General features: G+C 47.2%; 1 protein-coding gene across 5 annotated transcripts in view; it reads right to left on the bottom strand.

Annotated features, from left to right (window-relative positions):
- The window catches only part of LOC119466148 (uncharacterized), a 39,534-nt gene extending 12,656 nt beyond the window's left edge, over window positions 1-26,878 (bottom strand). The window contains exons 1-9 of one of the 5 annotated variants that reach the window (XM_037726642.2): window positions 26,054-26,878; window positions 25,478-25,736; window positions 14,950-15,015; window positions 13,213-13,254; window positions 11,799-11,861; window positions 10,576-10,662; window positions 8,390-8,536; window positions 5,977-6,084; window positions 451-701 (exon numbers count right to left, since the gene is read on the bottom strand). In XM_037726642.2, the coding sequence (XP_037582570.1) occupies window positions 451-701; window positions 5,977-6,084; window positions 8,390-8,536; window positions 10,576-10,662; window positions 11,799-11,861; window positions 13,213-13,254; window positions 14,950-15,015; window positions 25,478-25,568 (855 nt within the window). In that variant the 5' untranslated portion in view covers window positions 25,569-25,736; window positions 26,054-26,878. The remainder of the gene's footprint in view (window positions 1-450; window positions 702-5,976; window positions 6,085-8,389; window positions 8,537-10,575; window positions 10,663-11,798; window positions 11,862-13,212; window positions 13,255-14,949; window positions 15,016-25,477; window positions 25,737-26,053) is intronic. The other 4 variants (XM_037726643.2, XM_037726644.2, XM_037726645.2 and 1 more) reach the window with 4 other exon arrangements.
- Between the last annotated feature and the right edge of the window lie 255 nt (window positions 26,879-27,133).

Below are 27,133 nucleotides of genomic sequence, written 5' to 3'. Positions count from 1 at the left end.
TTTTGTTCGCCAAAACCTTGCACCACGTGGAGGGCCTGCGCGGTCGATGTGGTTGGATGAGTTTCTCCGCCACCCGCGATCACACGCCGGTTGCCGACGCCGGGTTTTCTGTGACACGGGGCCCTAAACGCTATCGCGTTAAAATAGCAAAAAGGTCTCGTCTCTAGCAGAGAAAAAATATTCTATAAATGGGATACGACAGTCAAAAGCACGCTTCGTCACAGAAGGCGAAAAAAAGAAACGGAAGAAGCATCTTCCATTTGTAAATGTAGGAAGCACTATAAGAAAAAAACACCAGTTTGTTTCATTGGATAATATCCACTGTTAATACTTTTTCCCTAAAGTTTTCTCCCCCCCCGCCCCACCCGTTTAACCACCGGCTTCTTGGCCAATTCCCCGTAGTTGGTATGCGCCATGGTATATAGGAAGCAAGTAAGGAAGCAGCCTCACCCGCACGTCCTGGTGTATGGTCATGTTGATGGCGAACGTCCTCCAGGCGAAATCCGCGAGCCGCTCGAGAGAGAAGAGCGGCCGGTTGCCGACGTCCTGGGCCACCACCTGAATACGCTCGGCGCCCGGGCCGTGCACCAGGTACGTCAGCCGGAGGCACACCATGGAGTTCGGGTATCCCGGCAGGTATGGGGTGATCAGTCGCGACACGCCAGCCGGAACCCGCTGCGCGTCCACCGCCATGTAGCTCCCTGCACGGAAGGGGGCGATAAGTGCTATATGTGCGATAAGTGCTAGCCCCATATAGGGCGTTATACGAGTAAAAATGATAAATGAAGAGCAACACCGAGCAGATATAGAATGTATTTGCATACATATATTTTTCAAGCGAAGCTTGTTATAATTCCGATTTTGGTGGCGTGCAAAAAATTTGTCGCAGTTTCACCCGAAAGGCGAAGCATCAATTGCGATAGCAAATTATCAGAGAGCTATACGGAGCAAGGATAGTAGTTTTATCAGCTGTGTCAACTTGGACATGCAGCAGCACCAGCAACGCGCAGAACTTGATGCCATCGGCGTTTGCGGCGTTGGTGACTGTTGCCGGTGCCTCTGGGGGCGGCTCGGTGGTTTTCAACGAGATCAGAATGGGACACTGATAAGTGGTTCTTGAGGGAAAGGGAAAGGTTGACGCTATCTTCTGCAGCCCTTGAGGGAGCACGGCTCAGCGCCAACACTCCTCGAGCAGCGTCGGAAATCTTACCCACCTTCTCGCCTCGCAACGTTTTTTATATAAATAGGCATTTGGTGCTGCAGCTAAACGTCACTCCCTCCCCACACGCCAGTGAGGTCATCCCGGCGTGTCGTCTGCTGCGCGCCGCCCGTACACTGCACAGCTTTCGCCTAGTGTGCATGCGCTTGGCCTCGGAGTTTGCCATAAAATGGGCTGCGCCTAGTCGCGTCAACTTTCGCTAAATATCGAGCGGCTAGCCTCCAATGCGTTCGGCGTCGTCAAGCAACAGCGTTCTTGGCACAGTGCCAACCATGGTTAGCCTGCCTGCGTTTGTGGCATGCCAGGAACGCTGTCGCTCGTAGGTGCCGACGCGTCCAGGGCTAGTCACGCGAAATGTCGCGAAACTGAAGGTACCTACGAAAATGATCGCTCTAGAATATTTTCCCTACATGCGTAGTTAAGTTAAACCAAGTTAAGACATAGCAGTAGCAGCCAGTAAGACATGAGGATTGACAGTTTCGCTGTGCCTAAGCTTTGCTCGACGAAGTGCAAATTGGCCCGTTTTTCTAACGCGATAGCGTTTAGAGCCCCGTGTCGCAGAAAATCCGGCGTCGGCAACCGGCGTGTGATCGCGGGTGGCGGAGAAAATCAACCACATCGACCGCGCAGGCCCTCCACGTGGTGCAAGATTTTGGAGAACGAAAATTGAATTTCTCAGTGAAATCTGTCAGAAAAATGGTGAAGTACGACTTTACCATTCTGCGCCGGATTCGCCGTCGGATTGTGTACCAATCGGCGTGCGATTGTAATTTGAATCTACTGAGAAAACCAAATTCTGCTACGAGGAAACAAACATTTCTACCAGACCTGCGCGCGTCGAGGCAATAGCAAACAATAAAATAAGAAATGGTGCTTGGGCCTACACATTTTAATATAAGACCACTTATATTGCCCATGGAAAAACGTCTTTCCAGCAATGCATTTCGGTTTATAATTGAAGCCGACTTTAAGGGGATCGGTGTGAGCTTGGTCTTTGTAAGCTGGCTTTTCCACGTTCTGTGTTGCAGTGAACGAAGCCTACTTGCCGTATGCGAACGATGCGAACGGGTCCCGATAACGCTATCGCGTTCTACTCTCAAAGGCGAAGCTTAAGCGTCCTCCAAGTTTTTTTTTTTTTTTATCTTATCTACCCTGAAGGCATATGGCATACAGAGAAGTGTTGATTCCAGACTCCTATGTAACGAATTACATGTAATTACTTGTAATCTATTGCATTATTTTGTAATTTTGTAATTTAACGATTAACATTTTTACTCGGTGACACTCACTGTAATTCAATTACTTTTTTCAGTAACCAATTACATGTAACCAGTTACATTATTTACGGGACAAGTAGCAGACTACGCAGCTCTGAGAGAACCTGAATTCGGCGGGAATTGCAGGAGAACGCCCGAGATTCGTGCCGCTCAGCATACTCGCGGATTTTCAGACAGGCCAATCCGGGGGGTTCAGTATTTGTTTCGTTATGTTGGTTTCGTTATCAGCGACGGCCACTTATAAGACGTTTATAAGGCCACATAAGGCCACTTATAACTGGGAGCGACTTCTCCAAGTATCAGCAAAAACGAAGTGCTGCGCTTCATAAAGTACTCAGATGCTGAGTAACCGTATCCGTTACAACGTCACCCTACCACCCAGCACGCACATCGAGCGAATTTCCAGTGTCACTGCTGATTTCTTCAGAAGAAAAACGAGAAATTAGCGGCACATGTTTCTGAAAAGCAACCGTTAGTGAAGATAAGCAATGTGTGAAGAGCAGCGGAGGACGCACTGAAAGTGTCAGGCCAGTTCTTTCTCTTTACGGTATCTTTATGCAATATTAATACAAGTTCGGAGGAAATTAACGAAAAAAATAATCGATTTCTTTTTAGTAATTTCTCAGTTACTTTCGTAGGGGCAGTAATTAGTAACTGTAATCGATAACATTTTTGAGTGAAATAACGCTAATTGCAATCGGTTACATTTTTTTTTTTTTGTAACGTGTACAAGTCTGATTCAAGCCGATCACTGCCTTGAGGATAGAAGGAACACATTACGGCTGAATGGAAGCTTTAATCCTGGTGCTTTTAGAGGGTCCCTCGTAAGGCCCCACAGAAAATGTTGGTCCTACAGTGGAACTTGTAACGCGCCGTCTATGAAGCGTATTACAGCGTTTTTTTTTTTTTTTGCATATTGGTATATTGTTAGAGGACATATTTGAGTGTCCTGTCACCACGATACCACGAGGCCGCCGACATACTCTCCCTTTGCCACGACTAGTGTCCGCGAGCGCGACACAAGTGGAAGTACAAAACATTACGATAAAAAAATGGAAAGCTGGGTACACTGGACCTCGTTATTACGCACCAAAAAAGCTGCTCTTAGTTACTGCTATAGGAAAAATGCTCCTGCGGCTTCGCAAAAATGTTTATCGTTAAAGGTCGGCAACAATTTCAGCAAGGCGGTGGTTCGAATCCTGGTACTGTGCGCGGAATGCAAAAAAAAAACTGTTTTAGCGGATGATATTGTTTACTTGAGGACAAGGGTGAAAAACTTCGCGCCCGAACCACAACGACGTGACATTAGTTAACGTGCTGGATTTGCAAATGGATCCGTTCTCATTCAGTACAAGTCCCTGAAGACTCAATAGGCCTTTGGTCCTTTAGAATTCGTTATGCTCCTTGTTATCGATAAACTTTACTAAACCCGAGAAGAGCTGTGCAAATCGAATGGCGATGCGAAGAGCTTGCGCGCAAATTTGCACTCTGTCTCGTCCTTACGTCCTTTATGGCTTACCAGAACAATGCTCACAGTAAGGCTGATATTTCAAGTATCCACCCAGAAAGGCGATTTGCAAATCCATCTCAAGATTTCTCTTTAACGTCTCTATAAATGACTTGAATATGTACGTATACCTGTCGCATATGCCATTGTTGTTGGCGACATCTGTCACAACCCAGGTTAGCTTGAAATCAAATTGCATTGTATCCACGAGAGACTATCCCCACTATGGAGCCTACATGCGAGTCATTTGTACGCTAAATATTGCACCCTTGGTGGTGTTTTCTTGCCTAACTCACACCCGTACACCATAGAAAAGTGTTTCAGCCAAGTAATACACCCATTTGAAAGGGTGTTTTTTTTTTTTAATTGCACCCTTTCCCCAGCGAGTTTTCGGCCGAAATGCACAATACGGTTCTTTTTACAGCGATGCCTTTTATTCTATCACTACCCAAGTATTTCGAATGTCTGCCGAAGTAATCCTGAAATGCTTTCCGACACGTTTTATAAAAAATAAAGGGGGAAAATTTTAATGCATCGCAGTACTCTCCACCGGAATTCGAAATGTGGACCTACAGTTTTCTAGTCGGAAGTGTTATTTTTCGGCCACTCCGCCGACAATACCACAGATAATCCAGTCCCTAACGATTCCCCTGGCGCCTCTGGCTGCTGATGCTGCATGAAACAGCGGAAGACTTACTGCGCATAATACTGGGCCAGCGCCGATACCAGACCAGAAATAGCAGGTGCCTGAACTACGATTGGCCGACTCGCTATAATTTGCTGACACTTGGCAGCGGGTCTGCAAAACATCACCGAGCTCAAACAATTTAAATGAAGCCAGTGGTAAAAATTGAAAAGTTGGATAAAAAAAATAAAAGAAACTCGGTCTCTCCAAATTTTCTGTTTTTGCGTCCTTCACCACCGAGGACACCAAACACATGAGGTAGTAGGAAAACATCCATAGCCTACTGTGACCATCTGACGTGCTCGAACAACGACTTCGCGCAAAGCTCTGTAGGAGGAAGAAACAACTTTATTTCGTCAATTCGGTTTAGTAAGGGGCGGCTACCAGGCAATTACTTACAGCCACCTACTGGGCTATTTCGATGGGCCCAAGTTGAAAGCGCTGGAAAATAGACACTTCTGGCTTTTTACTTGCTTGAAATCTCGGAAGTGCGCGAATACCCTTTAAATTATCTGCGGTTCATGTTTGGGAAAAAACTTCTAAATAGCACCCTGAAATTATTGAAAGAATGCATAAGGGTGTTCAGCTGACAACTACAGCCATTTACAAAATTTCAAGTAGAGGTAAGTATGCGAAAAAGGTGTTTTGACATCCAATCCACCCTCGAAGGTGTTATTTTTTCTTAAGTGTGTGAGCTGCCTAGTCCAGCCTAAGCCCCCTGATCCGCCCAACCCAGTGTTACCGTAGATGGGTCCCGTACGGAGCCTATACAGTAACTCTAGCCTTACCTATGTAGGGTGCTGCAATATCCTCTTCGGGAGAGTATTGAGGCACCCTAGTCTAACCAAAGGGGCATACATGAAAGTCTAAAAAGCGCTTGCATCTAGGCTCCCTGGCCCGACCGTTGTTCTTAAACGAACCATGGGGGAAACACGAACAGAGGGTCCTAAAATCCCATAAACGTAGAATCTAAAAGCAACGAGCTGAGTGGCCATTGCCTGTCGCCACGCCGCTTCAATGGGAATGCTCATCTATCCATCCAATCTAATCCGTTTGCATGTGAAGGCTTCATAATATAACAGGATTCCATTCATCCACAACGAGGTAAACATTACAAGGACGGGGATCCAAGAAGCATTGCGACTTAAAGACCACCGCAGGAAGACATGGAAGGGAGACAACCACCTTCACCTCTTTTTTTTTTTTGCATTTCATACTAATGCTTACAACATTGCGACTTCTTGTAGACGCCACTTGCTGGCGAAGCATAGCGCAATCTCACGCTTACCGGTTCTGTCTGCGATGCTGCCGTTGAAGAGCTGGAAGTGCGGCCCGATGTTCTTTTGGTTCCGCATGCCGCACGCATGTTTCTCGAAGTCGCACTTGAAAGCCCTCTCTTCACGCCGGATCGGTGTGCGAACATGTGCAAGAAAAGCGGGTGAGGGGAGGAAAATACGGGAGAAAGGGTGGGCCTTCTTATTTGAAACATGAAAAATCTCTGCGCGAAACGATGCAAAAAACGGCTTCTTGAAAACACTCGGGGCGCATTCGCTAAGTGAACACGCATAGCTGGAACTAACGGCATGCGTCTCGAAGCCAGTGCCCAATATGGAATGCTGCAAAATCGCGATCCAGCACTTCCGGTCGATTAAAGGGATACGGACACAAAAGTTGGCGGGTTGTTTTTTGCGTCGGAACAAAAGTTGAACTGTTGAAAATGACGAATACAGCAAGCTGCTCTGAAAGAAAAGAACGAGAACCATCTTTTTGCGATTTTCTGTTGCACCTTGCCTCCAAGTGGCCGCCGGCAGAAGCAGAAATTTGACGTCATAACTTCCACGGCCGCCTGCTCTACTTCGTCGCTTGACGCGGAAGGGTCGTAACCGTAAGCGGTAATATTTCTTGCCAAGTTGGAATGGTCCTCGTCTTCCGACGTGTACTCATCGCTGGTAGAGGCACCAGAACTCGAATCCATGCTCGCGATGGCGGCGTCGGCGCGCTTCGAAAGACCGCGGCCGGCCGGCTGGCTATCCGACGAGGGTGTCGTGACGTCACGCCTTCCAACTACCGCGGGTCGGGCGGCGAGGCTCGCGCTCACAAAAACGCCAAAAATAACGCCATCGGCTTAAAATTGAGCTAAGCGACTACTTTTCGGTGTAATCCCACACTGAGGATTCACTTTCAGCATTTTCGTAAAATTTGCAGATTTTGGGTCCGTATCCCTTTAAGCGCACTCCCTGGGGCGCGATCAGAGATCTTTGTTCGTTTCGCGTTCTGTTCATCTGCTGCAACGTCACACAGTGGCAGAATGCAAAGGTTGTGACAACGGGAGGCAAAGAGCAGCCAATCGCCAAACGGCGAACTCCCCGGGCGTTTGCCGTCCGGGGAGTTAGTTTTTGTGGACGTCAAAATGACAACACGCTCCTGCCAATCATATCGATTACGAGCCCGTCGCGTGTTAGGAGCAGAACGCGACGAGAGATGTGAAGTTCGAGCGGTCATTCGCTCGCTACGAGACCGGCTTCGCATGGCACTTCTGGTGGGTTGTATTGGATCCAAACGGCGGCTGCGGTTACGGCGGCTGCGGCAACGCGTTTCAAACAAAGATCTCCGATCGTGCCCCTTGTCAGCAACACGGCTGCCCTTTCTTTCAATGAAGGCTTGGGAATGTCCACCTCGCAACGTAAAATGGTGTGACACAACACACAAAATGGCGCGAAAAAGGTATACACTTGGTATTTACACGTAAAATAAAGTTCGGTGCGTTTACATTCAAAATGAAGGCAACGTGAAAATGACGTTCGGCCATTCTATAGTGCGCATATTGCGACGTTGCAGTGACGGCGAAAGACAGTAGCAGAAACTGAGTCGCGAAACTAACTCCTTATTGGGCGAAGCTGTGCCCAGGAACGCAGGTTACGCTCGAAAGCACAAGGATTGTGGCGAGCACAGTCGGCGATCGTCGAAAATTTTACCAGCGGGCCAAGCGCTTCCGCGCCCATTACATGACCCATCGAAAGTTCCAGCGCCATCATCTGTGCCCGTGTGCCTTCAGAAATTACCACTTAATTCGCGCGGCGCACACAATCAGACTACACAAAGTTCGGCCACAACAGACAATGGATAGAACTATACCGGTAACATTCGAGTAACCTACGACACTTGCCGGCTCGTCCCGCGCCAAGCAGTCACGCCTAACACAACCGGTGAAAAGCGGTCACCGGAGAAAGAGAAAGCACACGTGTCAGTATGGGCCATTTCCGAAAAACTTGTCAATAGTGCCAATGTCCCGAAGATATAAGCAAACTACAATTTTAAACTGTCTCAACCCACATCTCAAGTATCAGCCTGCTGCCAAAGCATTTGAGGCCTAATAAGTGAACTGACGGAGTGCTTGCACATTTATTCCAGGCAGCTATCCAACTGAGCGCAGTGGGAAGCTGCGGTTACCAGCTCGGAACCTGCGGTTTAACTGCGCGCCGTGATGAGCTTCAGAAGTCGCCGTAAGACACGGTCTGTCGCCCACCTCACGAAGCCATTAAGAAGCCCAAATGTAATCTCAGAAATTATTTTCTGTTGACGAATTAAAGTTCTTACCACCACCACTACCATTACAAGTCACCCCTGATGGTGCAGACACTGTCAATGAGACAAATACGGCTCGATAATTTCCCTCGACGAGGGTTACTACCACTGCTTACCGAAGGAGTAAGGCCTCGGGGATGGGTGTCTGTAATCAAACTTGTGAAACGCCTGGTACTGTAGTGGCTTCTTCGGCGGGTCGTACGGCGTGAGGGTCGTTGTCGACCTTGTAGAGCTCCTCACCATGAGCGATGCGGCAGCCGATCCTTGGATAAAAAGATGGTAGAACGAACCATAATTTGCGATCTAGCGTTTAGGAACAACGTTTGATATAATTGTACGTATTTTCGTGATTGGGGACCGCGCTGGCTGCCATACCGCACGTTGCAATTAAATCCGTGCAGGCTTTCGTAAAGAAGCTACATAAGTGGCCTGTAGAGCCTACCGACCATCATTAATTCTCTTCCAACACGACATAACATGCGGCGTTCACTGGGGGCTTACAGTATATCGAACAGTGAATAAGCACAGCTGAATCATTCTTTTATTTATTTTTTTCCTCGTCGGATTCTTAGATGTTTGCGGTGAACTGGTCTTCCTTGTTAACTCTGCAGACGACCAGAACAGAGTCCTTGTGAAGTGAGAGTACTTGCAGGTCGCGCAGCAGCATCGTAGCCACCAGCTCGCGAACTCACCGGCAACTATTCGTAAACTGAAATATGTGCCGTAATGTAATCAATTTAGAAGTTAATTAGTGCAATGATGTTGATTATTCAATTACGTATTTTTTTATTTCTCGGAAAAGTAATAGCCGCCTCGCCCAGTAATTTAGCCCAGGTTAGAAATGCGTTATCTGTCAGGCAATTTTTTTTAATTTGGTGCAGCTAAAGAAACCTGGTATTATTGGCACACAGAAAACTGATAGACTTCTATACGAATAATCTATTGAACTTACTTGGCTCAATAATTTAATTTATCGTCCCTTTAATTCATTTATTGTCCATTTAATTCTCAAAGCTACACAGCCAACCCACGAGGGACGTCGCACCAAAGCTAGGACCCGCAGTGTTGCATTATGTCAGAATTATTTGCCTTCTATTCATTTTTAATCACCCGTCGCAACGAGTTGCTGATAGAGGCGCTATTAGCAAACGCTTGGCGTCATGCCATCCAAAGACGAAAAGCAAAAACAATGGAAAGAGAAAAGAATCGTTGCAGTAAATGGTATCGGGTTAACATTGACTAATGGTGCTCTTTTAATGTGCTCCTCAAATCGGCTCCTAACGGATAAAGTTATTTCAGCTGTATTAGTAAATTACCCTTCTGCAATATCAATAAGAAAAGTCATTCTTGACGTCAGAAAAGGCACGGTGTAAGCCAGAAAAGAAGCAAGAAATTATAAAGACTGGTGGCGACACCGCCTTGACGTTCCCGCACTATAGTTCGCTGTGACGTCATGGATTTTGACGCGGTCTGTTCAGGCGTACAATAAAATTGTTATCGGTAAAAATAGGCTACATTGTACATTATAAAAGAGCCAACGACAACTTGTCAAGATTCAAGAACCTTTCTGGGGAGCCACAAAGGCCCAAACACGAAACAAAAAACTGAAATTTATGACGTCACACGACGTACTGGCGCTGTAGGGGGTTTGGGAGTGAAATTACAAATGGAACTTTTGACCATTATGTTCTATTAATCAACCCAATACCACGAAAATTCATGGAAATAAAGCCGAGAGAATGCGTTATCTACGCTTAGACGAAAGCCTTAGGTAGGTCATGGGTCGAAAAATTGACCGTCCAGCGTTATGGTACCAAAATTCAATGGCACCATCATTGATGGTCGAACGCATGACCATTTCTGTTAAATTAAGGCGAAGTTTAGGCCCTCGAACCCACGACCATCGGTGGTAGTCGAACCCTCCCTCCACCTTTGGTGTTAATTGGGGCGAAGTTAATTAAGGCACTGTCAAGGCAGAGCTAACTAAGGCAAACGAACCCATGACCTTTTATGGGAGAAACCAAGTAACAGGAAGTAACAAGGCATTCGAATGACAATGTCAAGTAATTTAATGAACGTCTCGTGAGCGCGCAGGCTATCGCCTTCATCCTCTTTAACGCATGCTAAAGTGACAACTTTTTTATTGCCTTAAGCGCCATTTAAATGTGCTGGAGCGTTTTCGCACTGCGATGCCGTAAGGAAAGAAGCAGCCGCGTCCCGGATAGTCAACCGCGGCTTCGTATACCCAGCACTGCCACCACCACGCCAAAACATCCAAGCCAAGTGCGGCAGTTCATATTACCAGCGTTGTTGGGTCCCGGAAGCCGAAGCGGATCAGGAACGCCCAATCCATCCGCAGCGTGGATCTCATTGGCCTCGTTGTTGGTTTCTGTGCGGAACGGACGTGGAAATCGAGAGAGAAAAAAAACTGTCAGGAACACAACGCATTCAATCGCCGCGTGCGGACGATCCCGGCTTACAACTACGGAACGATAAGACGCTGCCTATCTGCCAGTAAGATGGCCCCCAGCGCCGTCAAGCGGTCATCTATGGCAGCTTTTTTTTTTTTTTTTTTTTTTTTTCCCTTGGGGGAAGGGGGCTTCCGCATCAAGTAAAACTACTTGTTGCGAATGAAGTTCAAAGTGTTAGTGGGACTAAATTGGGGCAGAGAGGCTGGCTAAATTAAGAGTATGGCACGTGGTCTCTTGTTCTATCGGCGAGAGAACAGTAAATGGTGAACAAAGTAAGCAGGAAGGAGTCCAGCGCATATGGCAGACAAGCCGGCGAGAGAGAGTTGCGGGGCGTGAAACTGCGGAGTCAATCGCTGTGAGGGACGTCGCAGTACAAGGCTCCGGTTTAATTTTTTTTTACTAGAAGGAGTTCTCTAACGTGCATTCGAAGCACGGTACACCAGCGTTTCTTGGAACATTACGCTTATCCCCCTATTTTGATATCCGTCCCTACAGCTAGACTGTTGACGTGACTTACGAGTTCCCACACATCTACCGCTTATCCAGCCTTGAAAGACGAATGTCAATGATTGCCCAGAATGCGAGGACACGGGAAAGCTTTCAAGCATCACACCTTTCATTTCTGAGCGTCACGTGCTCTTGCTGGACGCGTAATAACATTCTATAATGACGCTAAGGGACCTTCAGGCGGACCTCGATCGCCAGGCTAAACCCACCTGTAGACCACCGCCAGTAGTGTACACCACCACGTCTTCATATCTGTCATGACCGGCTTTGTTTTTTTTTTTTTTTTTTTACAAATTTCCTAATGGAGATAGCGCATCGGCGCGCATTTCAACGTGTTACCAGAACTTAACTGTTAGGGAAACAACTCCTTGGCTATGCGGCAGCGATCCATCAGCTTGCACAGCGGTTAAGGTTACGAAAGAGGTTGTACGCGCTAGTAAGTCGCCGCATCGATAAAAAAAACCGAGGTACTTATTTTAGCGTCCACGGCACAACGAAGCCTGCTGCGTTTCTAAGACCACGCAAACGGTCTTACGAACGGACTTACGGCGTTCGGTAGTCGAAGCTGTGTCGTCACCATTGATGGGCGATTCCGAGGTGTCGTAGTAATCTGCATGCCGACACAAAACGGTTGCTTACTAATGAAAATTTACGATTATTTGTTTCGAATGTCTCTTACAATTTGCCTTCTGCGTTGTGCTGCAAACAATGAAGCGAGAAATGAATGCGTGAGAGAGATCAGACAAACAAAAGAGGAAGGACAGAAAGCGAGTGAGTTAATTGAATATAGGATTGTGCTCCGATATGGTATATCCAGCGGAAGCTTTAGCCCCGGTGGATCCTATGTAAGCAGATTCGAACGGAGAAATCGCGTTTCTCTGCAACCACTGCACGGAATTTTGAGGTGTTACATTTAAAATAAAAAGCTAAAATCTAGTGAGTCTAGCGAGCTGATTTTTTTCTATTTAGACCGTCGATTTTTTATTAAACTTGATGAAAACTGCAAATTTTTTAAAACAAAACTATTAAGCTTTACAACTCGAACTGGGCAATAAAAAATGGCATCGCGATCTTGCAAACTGCACCTTAATATTACTCGAAGAGTACAAGAATTGATGTATTATAAATTGCGCTGAAGCACACCCCTAAAACGTCAGTAAGATTTTGCAAAACCCTTGTAACGTAACAAATTCACCGTAAGCTATACATTCATATATAAACATCATCCGCTTTAGATGCTCCAACGGATTCCTTTCACAGAACTGCGACATCTGTTTTTGGTACAGAGATGCCAATTTGTAAACTTCCTTCTACTTTTTTTTAACTTAGCAAATTTTGGCAATTCTCGTAAAAAAATCACAGGCCGTAAATAAACGTTCTGCTTCCTACAGTCACTAGAATCTAACTTTCTTTCAAGTGCAACAAATTTCATTAAAATCAGTCCAGGGGTTGTTCCATAAAAAGCATTTCAACTTATTTACATGCATTTGAATAGGCGGCATCGGAGCTGGCCCCGAGGTAATTAGGTCTCCCTCTAAACGTACTGCTCCTGCGGCCAAACGAAAATAGATCGAGCGTATAAGCTCTTACATAGGATATTTATGTAAGGTATTTATGTAAGATATCTATGTATATACTGTACAGTACGGCTCATGATTGGCACATGCTGCAGCAGTTTCTTAACAGTCCAGAGGGCACTACGGCGACGCGCCGGGACCTCGCGTTACAAATGTATATATAAAAACAAGAAAATCGTCAGTTTCGCACCGGGCACTGGGGTGCCCACACATTTGCTATCGCAATAAAAGGAAGGGGCTGAATGTTTTAGGCTCGCGCAGAAAGTGTATAGGTGCCGCATGAATCCACTCCAATAGCGCAAGCGCTTGGCCTTAACACGAGCACGGCGCCGGGCCTTTGCAAGATAGTCTAGAAACGCCTGCGAATTGCCACGTCATACTCACCGGGCAACGGTTCGTGGACGTCGTTTGGAGGCTCCGGCGGGTCTGCAAATAAGAAAAGGGACAAAGTCTACCTGCAACGGCTGCGACAGAAGGCACAATAGAGCACCGAGCACGAGATGCGACACGAAGGACGCCATGCACCAACCACCAAACCGCCGCCACCGAAGCGAAGGTTAGTATATAAAGCACCATGCCACAAGCCTGTATTAGAGAATAAAGCATCCATGTTATAATGTTAGTGGGGATCTAAAAGCGGTGCCGACGAAAAAAATCTACTTCGCTTGCTCTTGACATCGCATATGTGTGCAGAGCGCCAACAAGGGACAATAACTTAAATTTGCATAAAGCGATACTTCGTATCATACAAATACAATAGATGTCGACATCTGTCTTTGTTTTAATGCTGTTTTGTTCGTTGGGCGGGTCATGAATATTTGTACGCACCAGGATAAGTTCATTTTCAGTGTGAATCAACCCTGAATACGAACTTTGGACGAACAGATTTCCACTGTCCATTCAACTTCATCTTAACGAGAGTGTACTGTGCACGGGAAGGCCAAAAAGTATGGTCTTGCTTAGTACACCTAGCGCAGCGATTTTCACTTAGCATGGCTGACACTAGCCCGTCACGACATCCAACCATTGTCAGAGGACTTTGTATTGAGCCCTAGCTTGGCGTGACTAACTACTTTTCAGGTCACCCAGGACTAACTACTTTTCAGGTCACCCAGGACTAACTACTTTTCAGGTCACCCAGGACTAACTACTTTTCAGGTCACCCAGGACTTACTTGGCTTTGTTCTTTAGAAAAAACAGTACGGGGCTGGACTCAAGGCTATGGAGTCGACTGTTGTCATTCGTCACACATCCGGTTCCTCTTTCCCTTTCCCCCAGCGCAGAGTAGCTTTTAGTGGTACGTACCTCAGGCCGACCTCTCTGCCTCTTTATTAAACTTTTATCCCTCTTTACGTACCGGATAGTCATCTGATAGAAGTATGATAGACGTGCTGGATAGTCAAAAGAAGGTACCAGGCCAATATTCCAAGAAGGAACTCCGCGCAGAAGGCCATCTTCGTGTTGTCTATAGTTCCTGCGGTTGACGGACCTACCGGGCTTTATTTGACAATTAGCGCCACACAGCAACTCTGCCGCTACGAGAAACGCCGAGGTATACAGGGAGCTCCGGATTAATTTTGCCCACCTGGGGTTCATTACGTACACGATCGTTTTCTGCCCACGGTGCACCGTGGTTGGTCCACCGCGGGCCCACATAATGGCGTAACACTGCGTACTATCCCTACCTAGCACGCGAGGTGCGCGTTACATTCTTAGCGCCTAGATTCCTTTATTCTAGTTCAACTTGAAAGAGAAACACGCATACTGTTACAGGTGCTCATATGCAACTGTCATTCGCCCTGCGTTCGCCTGCGTAAAGTACGCATTGACTGTCAAGTCACTACGTATTGACTGATCGGTACAACGATTTTCCAACGTGCATGATACCACATCTAAATCAAAGTAGGCTGTGGGTCACGAAAGCATACGAGATTTTCATATGGGTAACCCCAACTGATCCCGCAAGCCGAAGAGGGTTTTCGCTTCGTAAAGGACGTTTTCAGCATACTCGACGACGAGAAAGCATGTTTGCGTACGGAAGGCAGGTAGGTGGTACCGGCGTGACATGCTGTTTGAGCGGCGCAACTAGCGAGCGGGGAATACTTTGGACAGTGGTCATACCCCGGATGTACGGAAGCTCGGTGTGGTGCGCAATCTGAGCCGAAAAACGACTCGGCCGGTGGTCAACTGAAAAAAGAAGACTGCATGACAAACACTCGTAACGCACATTAACGCCATTGAATTGACGCCCCTTCGGGCGTCAATTAAGTCTATCGAGTGAAAACCTTGTTTCAGCACACCTGACGCAGTGATCAAACACCCCAGATTTCTACCTTCCAACTCATTTTACTAAAACTTACACATATTCGAACTTGCAGCACATATCAATTTAGAACTGCTTCAAGATGTTCGAGACACATTTTGAACACTTTCATCAGTGTTATTGCTTCTAACGCGCTTTGTTTATTGACCGTGAAGTAATAGGAGAAGTTGGCGCCTTCAGGTGGCACCGGCTACACCTTGTAGAAGAATGTTATCACAAAATGTGTCACGCTGTCACAGATCTATCACAGAATAGTCAGTCAGCATTAACGAAGTTCTGTGCACAAGCCCAAACACCCCGAGAAGATCTACATGTATACATGCGCATGTAAGCCCAAGTGCTAATTGTTCAAGAACACATGCAAAGGCGCAGTTTTGCAAACGAATGCAAAAAAAACTTAAGTAGACATGCATAACATGAGACTACTACTTGACAACACAAGCTTCTTACATCACACATGTCTTTCAACAGGGCACCAAAATTTAATATAAATCTATGATATTAGTTCCTTTCAAGAAAACGTTTTAAAATGGCAAGTGCTTTTCTCTGAAGCCCCACTGTTGAAGCACACTCTTGGCGATAGATAAAATGATCTCGCAAGGTGGAAGACCTATAAGGTTCTGAAAATGCGCAGTGTGCAATTATAGGCGCCGCAGCGGAGTACTTGTGCGATGAATGTTCACTACCTGAGGCTCTTAGCTTACTTTAGCGTAAAACTAACTACTTTTGTAATTGTACAACTTAAACACTTTCGGGGCCCAATTAATTTGTTAAAGGGTTCTTAACGATTGTTCAGAAAGTACTTTTATCGCAGGAGCTATTTGTACAGCGTATTTACATAACAAAAGCAGCTAAAGTAAGTAAAACAAAGGTACAGTAGCAGAGAGAATTGTTGCACACAATCGGTATTTTCTCAAAATTTTCTCTTACATTGTCAACATAATCTTAAGAGTGAAAAATGTCACACTTTCGCCCGAAAGGCGAAGCATCAATTGCGATAGGAAATTAGTAGAGAGCTATTCGGAGTAGGGATAGTAAGTAGCTTTATCGGCTGCATTAACTTGGACACATTCGCTTACTAACTGAATTAACAAACGTGGTGTCAGCGCGCACAAGCAAACGAATAGATCATGCTCAATGACCGCAGACAACCACTGTCAAAACGCTGGCAGCAAGTGCAGCCACCGCAGCGAGCGAAGGTTCATGCGGTCTATCGCTTCAACGAAAACTGAGCGGCGAATGCACAGCGCATACAAAGGTCAGAGCCGCGTGGAAATCGCTTTTAAGAGACGGTGCGGGCGACCGCCGCAGCCAGGCAAAGTACAAGTGCTGTTGTTGGCCCAGAGTAGAAGCTGCCCCCCCCCCTTCCCTCCCACGCTGCCTTCCCGCTTTCCTCCTTTCGCGTGGGAGATTTAGTGGCCAGTTGCCCTTGCGCCCGGTTGCAAGATACCCATTTGGTGCCGCATCACAGCGTCACCGCCTCCCTCCCTCCCTCATACCACCACGGCCTTTCACGCGACGGAAGTCGCGTTTGCTTTCCGCCGTGCGTTCGCTTTCCGTGATAGCGCGCGTCCCCCGTGCACCTTCACTCGCGCATACGGCGCGCGGCGACGATTTTATCGCCCTTGGACTTTATGCGGAACCTCACGGCGACGACGACGGTAGAAATCCGCTTGGAGTGTCCACATAATTGCTATCGCAATAAAAAATGAGATTGTGTACGTGCACGCGCCGCAGCGTTAAGCATCGTCAATGAATGTTTGCTTCAATTTTTTTCAAGAACGTATGCTGCGTTATTCGTAGAGTATGACTACTATAAAGGTTGTTGCAAACTTAGGGGCCTGTAATCTGCAATGTAGTTCGGCAGTAATTAGTAGTTACCTTGGGCAATAAACAACGGCAACGCGACGCGCTTTCGACACTACGAAGTGAGGAGCGAAATGAGAATGTTGTTAAGGTCAGTTTTCGATGAACTATGAGATGCACAAGAGATACGATATTGCATGCGGTCAAATCCGTAACACTGAGGGTGCTCAGAGCTCTAAATAAATTATTCCTTTGTAGGGTGTTTCTGTTGTAGGGCGTTATGCGAAGAGCTTTAAGTGAACTGTGCATGTGCAATCACAAATCACCATGCAGTAATTGATGCGAGAGAACAAAGGCGTCAGTAAGAAAGCTTATGTCTGGAGTGAAGTAACTTGAACGTTTCGACAATAGTGCAAACCATGGGCAACTGCGAATGTACATCGTAAACGCTACACCGCAGTAAAGTTACTTAGATTACGCGTTGTAAGTTGTCTGAAAAAATGTATTACACCGAGTTACAGCGGAAACGCAGCTGTAAATTCAGGTGTAAGCATGCGCGATGTCGTTACAGGCCCTACACGATGTCATTACAAGCCCAACACGGCGTGTTAACGCTTTTAAGGGTGTCAAATATTGGCGCACCACGTATGTCACGTCCGTGTTAGTCGGACCCGCGTACAGTTAGAACAACGTCCGAGAAGTTAAAGATCAACGATAAACCTTGCTGTCGCATGTCAGTGCTTCGCGCTTCGGGAGAAACTGCCATGCTTTCGTGAACGTCTTCGCGCTGGGTGTGTTTGCTGTACCGCAACGTTTGACGATAACCAGATTGTACGGGCACTAACACTAGTACTACTGTGCGACAAAGAGCACTTGATCAAATCTCAAATAATTTGTGCAGCCATGAGAGCTCGAACTTCGCTTTCGGCTGCATTTTGCGAGCCCACGTTCGTTAAATCGAGAGTTCCGATCCTTTCGAAGTATTGTAATCGAACCCATATAGCTGCCTGTGCTAGTCACTTGAACGCTGCAACATTCCTCGCATGCGCGACCCAGTCGTTGATAGCAAACGACGGACGCGAAAAGCTGATGCAAACGAAGCAAGAAAACTAAACTTGCCTGCAAATAAATTTCGTGAACGTTCACAAATGCGCACTTTTTTCCAAAACGACAGTTCGGAGGTGGAAATACTGATCAATTCCTGATGATCGTGCCTCTCACGCGCCTGGCAAATTGCGTCGAACAATTTACGCACTTAGTTTTTACTTGTGTGTTTGTTTTGTTTGTTTTTTTTTCAGCTGCGTCTGCTTCACGGAATTCACATCCGTTCTTGCCTTGTGTACGTTTAGTATTTTTTTTTTCGTACTTTTCTTTTTCTGACGGCAGCGCGACAGTTCACGGGTGTACCCCAACGCGATGACAGTTGTAACAGCCACGGCCTCTTGTCAACTTCCTTTTGTACAGTATAGCCCCAATATAACGAAGTCGGATAAAGTTAATTTGTTCTCTACATTGACCAGGCGCGAAATTTACTAGCAGATTATGCACAAAAAAAAACCTCGCACATAACGTACTTGACACCGGATATATTCAACATGAGCCCGTCTTCTGCCGGCGAAATAAGGCCGTAAATGTAAGTGAACAGGATAAGATCAACGCAGTCGCACGAATCGAGAACGTCATTCGGTTGTGGTGCTCAGCACTTCAAGGCACAGGGGAAAAAATTGGTGCTATAATATACAAACAGTTGTGCATGCATGTATTCAATAACTATTTTTTCCTTGTCTTTTTTTTTTTCACTGGAGATAACGAAACCGCATATTGCGAATGCATCACGATAGTTGGCTTTTAAGTTCGTTATAGAGGTTCGATGTATTCAACTACAGGATACGTAAGCCGAACTAATCTTAGCGGGCACGCCTGTTCATTATAAAAAGGGTTCTACTGTACACTGTAAATACCTCTTCACATAGCCTCACATGCAGTGAGCTTGTATTAAGTAGTTCGAATCTAAGAAAAAAAAAGTACTTAAAGGTCCAAACTACTGGAAGGCGCAAGAATGTTTCTCTTTCAAGCTTTCGCCTCAAACACACCACATTCATTTACCACCCACAAACACGCACCCACAAACACACGCCCACACATACACACACACACAAATAAGAAAAGCAAGCAAGCGTACGCATATCGCCCACAAGTGCTTCCTAGCCGCGCGCCCTACAGGATAGGCAGAACGAGCAGGAAGTCTGAAAAGAGCAGCCGTACGGGTCGAAGTCTGATAACGTATGCACGCGCGCACACACACATAAAAAGAAGCCTTTCGAGTAGCTCTCAGCGGTTTATCTCCAGACACACACCTGCGCTCCATTGCTCCCAGTGAAAAGAAGACACGTAAAAAGGGAAAGATTTCCGTTGCACAAGATGCAACGCGGGTTTAAAAGACCGCGTGGATGCTTTGCGTCGGCGCGCTAGAGTCCAGAGAAAATTGGCCAGAAACTACGATATAGAATGATCGTCAATCTGAAGCGATAATTCCCCCGTTAGACTGACTAAAATGTGCTGCCGGGGACGCTTATTGGTTAGTTCAGATGGTCAATGCTAGGAGGCGTTTGGGTGCTGCGACGTCACCCTGCCTCCGCGATGATCTGCCCGTCAAGCACATCAAAGCGCTTGCAATCGAGGAAGCATTGCGCACTGGTATCAATATCGTAACGGTAACGAAGAACGCCGCAAGTGAAAGAAGAGAAGGGCAAGCAGAAGGATAGAGTAGCAGTGGGTCAGGGGAATAGTTGGTTTTGGGACGGCTGAGATGTGGGTGTGTCGTGTACCGCTTGAAACCCGTTGAAGGCGCCGGGATCCCGTTACAATATAGGCCCAAACATTCGATTCTGGGGTCTTACGGGCCAAAAACAAAAAAAAACATATCTGATTATGAGGCCCTCCGCCATAGTTGGGGTACGGACTCCGAATTATTTTCTGATCACCCGGCATTCTTTAACGTGCACACAAGTCTAAGTGTAACGTTTTTTTTTTTTTTTTTTTTTTTTTTTGCATGTTACCCCCATCAAAATGCGCCCGCCGCGAGGGTCATCCCACCAAGTGATATTTGATTACGCTACCTCGACACCGGCCCAGTTTACGCGACCAAAAAATCGGTCCATGCATGGGGTGGGAGGAGGGTGAGCTGACGAAAGCATCGCCGGACATTATACGATTGATTTTTTACAGCGCTGTAAAAATACAGCACCCCGCGCTATCGAAGTGTAGATGGTATATCAACAGCGCTGCGAATCGCACGGCTTGTTTGGACAGTCATGGAAACGAATTGATTTTTTTTTTCAAAGCGATAGTTTTCTTTCGCTATACTTCGCCCACTTTGGATGGACGCGGGCCGATATCGCGCGATAAAAACCGGGAGGAGAGTGAACAAAATAGATCGTCTAGAGCCTTCTCGAAGGCGGCAGAATCATGGGTTCGTGTCGTGTATTTCAGTTTCCACACCAGAACTTTCTTACATGCTTTAGATTTCTTTATCTTCAAGTAATTACGTTCGTACCTTACACGTGTGCTGAAGGATAGTCGGAGAGGATTTTTAAGTTTGGGATGAATATTAGATAAACCCAAGATAGAAGATAAACCACACAATAATTTGTTCTTAGAATGTTGTATAATGTGCAACTAACTCGCCGAAATAAAGAAAAACTAAATGTCGTCCACTATTTTACATAATCACTTCGTATTTAAAGCGTTCAAGGAGGTCGCAAAAATCAGAATGAGCATTAGCGAAACAGTTAGCATTTACTATCATTTCGTAACGCAAGCAATACTTTGCCCTTACCTAAAAGGAGCTGATGGCATTATTATATCAATAAAACATTTTTAATGTGAAAACACGTCATCTACATTTACTACACTTTCAGTTCACACGTAGATTAATGTGTATCTTCATGGGGGAACATGCATTCTTCACATTTTTTCCCACTGAAACATACCCTAAATCAGGCAATTCGAGTTATCACACGTATCAGAGGCCCATCTATACTGCTCAGTTCTCGGGGTATTATCATTCCACTCACTAAGTAGACATGGCACCGAGCACAGTGCTACCACCGCAACGTTCTCCAGCATTTGGCCAACCCTGAGAAACTATATCGCCGCCCACCCAGCACATTTCGAAGGATAGAGGCGGTTCTTCGCCGAGCCCAGACCGGCCAGTTTCTGTCACCAGCGAGGCTATACCTATAAACCCGCGCTCGTACCCGAGCCCTAAGTGCCCGGTATTCCCGGCATGCCCGGCCAGAGGTACGGCCCAACATCTGTGGAGCTGCTCTGCCCCACCCCCATAGAGCACCCCTTTTCTGCCGCAAGGTTCGCCTATTAAATGCAGAAATAAAGACGTTTAAAGAAATATTCACTTGAATTACTCGTACATAAATCTGTCAGCGGACCACCATTTCCTCACTCAACGTCCTCCCAATTTGCTTCTAACAAAAGCTACTTATTACGGCAAATATACTATCCATTTGATAACCACATTACTATGGAACGTCCAGCAGGCCCACGAAGCGGCCGCCAGGTATTCCCTGTCGGTCCCTATGTGGGAGACGCCCGCTACGCCCTAAGCGCGCCCTGCAGGAGCCAAATAAAGTGTCCAGTCCAGTATGGAACGCTATCATTTAAAGGTCGCATTCAACTTTTATAGATTTAAATCAAGCCACCGTAAATTTTTGCCCCCGATGTAATATTCTGCCGGCTACTGCCTTCGACAACAACTGTTTTGTGTCATTAAAATATTTTTTTGGTTTTACGTATTCTGTGCCACGAGGATCTTAACTATTCACCAGCGACACAAAATAACTTAAAAGCGTCAGCTTTGCCGTGCGTCGGCCAAGGCCATGCCTGATGTTGACTCATTATTTCTAACTTTTCTACATTACTCGCTCATTGTTTACACGAAGTAAACTTAGTTTTTTTTCAGGTGATATCGGTTCGCATTATCGTTTCGACATTAAATATTTTTCTCGAAATATTGCACTTTTGCTATCCTTAGAATACCAATAACTGCATTCCGGAATTTTTTAAACTCTGCTAAATCTGTTGCGTCTCTTGTGCCTAGGAATTGTTTGAAAAGAGCATCTTTTGTTTGATCAATTTCAAGGCACTGTCACTAATCCAAGGTTTCCTTGCCTTTTTCGGCTTTTTTTTTTTTTGCGTTTAAGTTACTTTCTGTAAGCGCTCTGAAAAACTGATAAAAACAACACGTCGACGCTTTGTCAGTCTTTTTCGTTATACACGTCTTGCCCAGTTTATGCGCAATACATTTCATTGCGAAATTTATCAACTGCGAATGGGTTAATATCCTGAAATGTGAGGTGTTGATCTCTAGAAAGACGCGAGGGCAACATAGATGAATTAACAAGTTGAAAGATAGGTAAGTGGTCGCTGACCTGAGCGGTGATGACGCCTGATTCAATGTCTTGTGCGTCAAAATTCGTCATGAAAACATCGAGTAAACTTTCGTGTATTTGAGGACTGCCCGCTAACAAACAGTTGAGAGCAGTGTCTCATATGTACAATCGGTGTCTTTACGAAAGGGAACACCCTTGCGCGTGACGAGCAGCCTCGTCGGCCACGTGTTGCGAGGCGCCGCGGTGAGAGGCGAAAACAAAGGGAGAGGAGGACACTGTTACGTAACATGTTTGCAACCCGTACCGTTCTCTTACCTCAACCCTTGTGGCACGAATGCAAACGAACTAGTTTATTTGAATTTGAAATGGACGCGCTCTATCTATCGCAGCTGCGGAAATAGTGGTGGGCCTGTTCGATTTTTCCGTCCCTGACAGTCGCGGACTGTCCGATACGCTGCATACGCTTATTTCTGGGGTTTTACGTGCCAAAACGAGTTCCGATTCTGAGGCAACGCCGTAGTGGAGGCTCCGGATTAATTTTGACCACCTGGGGTTCTTTAACGTGCACTACAACGCAAGCACGCGGGCGTTCTTTGCATTTCGCCTCCACTGAAATGCGGCCGCCGCGGCCGGGATTCGATCCCGCGACATCGTGCTCAGCAGCGCGACGCCTTAGCTAACTGGGCCAGCTGCATACGCAACCCTCATTGGCTGAAAGCACGGCCTCGGACAGTCCCGGACTGTCAGAAACGAATAATCGGAGATGCCCAGTTAGTACGACAGCTAGCATGGCTGCCGTATCAGATTCTGCCGTTATCCGCTCGCGTGCAGTATCAACACAAAAAAGGAAACACGCAAGCAGTGGTGCAGACAGGAGAAGGAACGGCAGCACTCGCCTTTTCACATCTCACCGCCGGGCCACGCGACATGTTGACGACGAGGCTTATTGCCACGCGGTTGCGTGTTTCCATTCATAAAGAATGACGACTGTGTACTTCTCTAACGTATAGAATTCCGTCGCGCTTTGTTTAGTTTGGTTGATAGCTTGTTGGCATAGAGGGCGTGTCCAACAGTTCGTGGCGTCCAATGCAAAATCGATGTGTTGGCAAAGATCCTTTCATGCCTCGTATCCGCCACGACCGTGACGTTTAACCTTCGTTATTTAAATGAGCACGTTTTATCGCCGGACCCGAGAGGCTGACAACGTGCACCCCTTTGCCGTCGCGACAAGATAGCGCGAGGACATTCCTCGCCGGTGTCGTGAACACGCTCGGTTGGAATTTGGATGTTTATCGCAGTTGCGGCAGAAACCTAGCACACAGCACACTATTACAGCCGCATCAAGATAGGACGTCTGTCCAACAAAACGTTGAAGCTTAAGATTGATAACTTACTGAAACCTTGATTTAGACTGTCGCTTATACGAACTACAGATAGGTTACACAGTGCTCGAAAAACGTATAAACCAGAACAGCGCGTTACACATGCTCAATCAGAACTACCTCAACTTTCAGTGAAGACATTTGGGCTTGTTGGTATAACATGTTTGCAGATTTTCTTCATGTAGCGCAAAAGCACACGGACGTAGAAGAAGAACGGAGACACACACAGGCGCTTGTGCGTGTCTCCTTTCTACGTCCGTGTGCTTTTGCGCTACATGAAGAAAATCTGCATACCTCAACTTTTTTTCAGTAGATGCGTTACAGCTATCACGCTTAGAATTAAACGCGTGAATCCATTTAACCAAGTTCAATGAACTCTGATGAGCGATTCCTCGCATTTAGACAGGCGCGAGCATTTCCAGCGTACCCGTTCATTCCGCAACCGTCGCAGCAACGGGAAAAAAAAAGGTGTTCAAAAGGAGACCTGAAAGTCGCAATGTTTCCTTACTTCTAAAAGTTACATATAGGAGATACTTTAATAACAAATCAATAGCCGCTTAACCTTACCCCTCCGCCTACAGTAAGTCGTCCCGATTTTCGCGAGCATGTTCCGAAGGTTGCCGTTTCTTCGGCAACAGTATCTACCACATCCTTGAAATATTGCAGGTATTTCTGCAGCGTTCTATCAGTCATCGATACAGCGGGTTTTGTATGAAGGGCCGAGAGCTATCGTGACAAAAAAGGAAGATTTCAACCGACATTTAAGCCCAGGCATTCCGCAACAACAGTGGTGCCCCATTCGGGCTACTCAAGTCCGCTATCTTATCGTCGCCAAGACTTTACGAGCAGCAGAAGAGCATCGCTTTCATAACGTTGTTCCGGGTGCTCGGGCAACGGCGGCGAATTCCTCGCGCGAACAGAAGCTGAATGCACTTGGGCTGCTATATGACGGCAACCCTATATTAATACCACTATCGGCACTTAATTGCCGTTACAGTGGCAGAAGTACTACTACCAGTAGAGAAATTAGGGACGTTGCGTGATTGTAAAACAAGGTGATGCAGCAAGTTCAATGACGCACACGAGTCGACACATTTGCGCGGAGTGCTATCACGACATGACACGTCTCGTGCTTTAATTTTACGCATTAGCATCGGTACCCGTTTGTTCAAGGCACTGTATAGCAAGGAGGCGGATTACGTCACACAGCTTGCCTTTCATCCTTCTAAAGTACAAGTGTGTAAGAACAAGCATGCCGCGCTTCGAAATAAATGTTTCCAAACTTCGGTAAGACACCGTGCAGATTGACTGCGTTTTCAGACTTGGGAACAAGCTTGTGACGCCACCGCTCAAAGAATAAACTGTCCACGTGACCCCACTGCAAGTATTTGCAGACAACAAGGCGTTCACCCACGAAATTTAGGGTTGACTTTCAACTTCTCTGGGGCACGTGTAACAGCAGTATAAGCGGTGCGCGACGTTGTGCCGACGTCATCTTTGAATGGTCACCGAAAGCGTTATCCGCTGAATTTGCGAGCCCCCTTCGCGCAGAAGGTCTGAGCCGTTACCCAGTCTGAACAACCCCAAATCATTCTACATTCGGCAGCGGTAACATCGTTTCGCTCTGCACCCGGCCTTCCAAAGGTCGACGACGATAGCGCTATAGCGAGCGCCAAGATTACACGCCCGTTGCACAGGCATTATCGAAAAGCGAAAGGGCAGAGGCTCACCTGTTTTGAGTTCCGCCGAAGCGAGATTCGACAGCAGCGTCGCCGACAGCAGCAAGAGCAGGAACACGCCCTGTCGGGGTCCCGTAGACATCTTCGATTCAACGGGAGTCACTGGCTTCAGCCGGCGGCGGGAAATACGAAACTGCACGGGCGTCGAGACGGCAGCGAAGGGTAAGGGTGCAACCGCGGACGGCTGGGTCTCCTTTTGTCTTCGGCGCAGTCGAACACTTCCCGCTGCAAGCGGAGAGGGCGCCACTGCCTGTCAATCAGGAACAAACGGGCCTCCTTAACAGAGTGGTGGTAAACACAATACGCATCCTATCAAGCACAGGCAACGGGTTACCGGTTTCGCAAAAGAGACGCGGCTTTCTTTTTCCTCCGTACACCGAGCGCAGCGTGGTTAAAGACGACGGGACACACGGCGCAACTTTTCCGGGCAGCGCCCGTCCCGTCTACGGAAACACCGCCGCGCAACTTTTCCTTTACAGGGAGCGTATTCTTTCTAAACAGGATGCGCGCTCGTCGCCAGCACAACGCATCGCGGCTGCGTTATAATATACGGGGAGTTTAGCGAACCTGCGAAGGAACGACGTGGAAGTGGCCGAAGACGACGACGCTCCGAGTTGACCGGCTCTGCGGCGGGCTTGCTTCTTGGACTGTGGGCGTTGCACGGGCCACGCCGACACTGGAAGACGAGGCTTGTTGCAAGTCAAGGTCCGCGCCAAAAGCTTCCTGGTCTCTCGATTCCCCTGCGTTCGCTCGCTGCTTGCTCGCTTCGATGTGCTTTGGGGACAGTTCGGTGGGACGAACTACACTGGGGCACCGACCGAAGCCGAGTCGAAGAAACGCCGGTGCTAAATGACAAGGCTAATAAGCAAATACGATGTTCTCGTCGCTACTGCAACGCCCCCCGGACACGGCAGGTTCGTAGCCGAGAGCAGCGTAGAAGACAGGATGGGAACAGTAGAAGACGCGGCCCTCTCGTCCGCGCTAGGAGAGGAGGGGCAGAGACCGTCTGGCCAGGCTATAACGATATGGCTACGACGGCTATAGTTCCCAGCAATAAACGCACGTGGGAAGGCGTGTACGGGCCCTTTCACGGCGTAGTGTGAAGGCGCCCTTGCGACGGACGATCCGCGTCTCTTCTTTAGCCGGCTAGCGCGCCGCGGACAATGGGTGGATGTTCGATATGCCGGCGAACCTGAGAGCGCGCGACCGATGCAGACCGAGGGTACTACCACTGACAGAAGATGCGAAAGGGGGAAGAGAGGAGGGGGGAATGAACGCTGCCGGTCGCCGATGGGGGCTCTGACACCGAATCCACTCCGGTGGTGGTGGGATCAAGCTCGCGGGGCTTCTTCCTTCCCTCGCCCTCTCGGTTCTTGCCGTCGCCGCCGACGTCTGCATAGGTGGCGCGCCGTACGCTGGCGCAAATCAGATTACGCGGCACCTATCCTTTATCGCGGACTTTGCCTGGCGACGACGGCCGCGCACGCCTCCCCATCCCTCTCCCTCTTACGTTGTTCACCGTCGCGTCGCAGGTTGCTGCTTTTACGTCACCTTTTTTTTTTTTTTTTTCGTTTTACTGTTTTGTTTACCTTTTCTTTCTTTGGTTTCCCTAGCGCGCTCGTAACGACGCGAATGAGTCGGCCCTTG

This window comes from Dermacentor silvarum, chromosome 10 (genome assembly GCF_013339745.2).
Source record: "Dermacentor silvarum isolate Dsil-2018 chromosome 10, BIME_Dsil_1.4, whole genome shotgun sequence".
Classification (NCBI taxonomy): Eukaryota; Metazoa; Arthropoda; class Arachnida; order Ixodida; family Ixodidae; genus Dermacentor; species Dermacentor silvarum.
The sequence above is the reverse complement of the archived record's forward strand: the minus strand, read 5'-3'. Positions and strand labels throughout refer to the sequence as shown.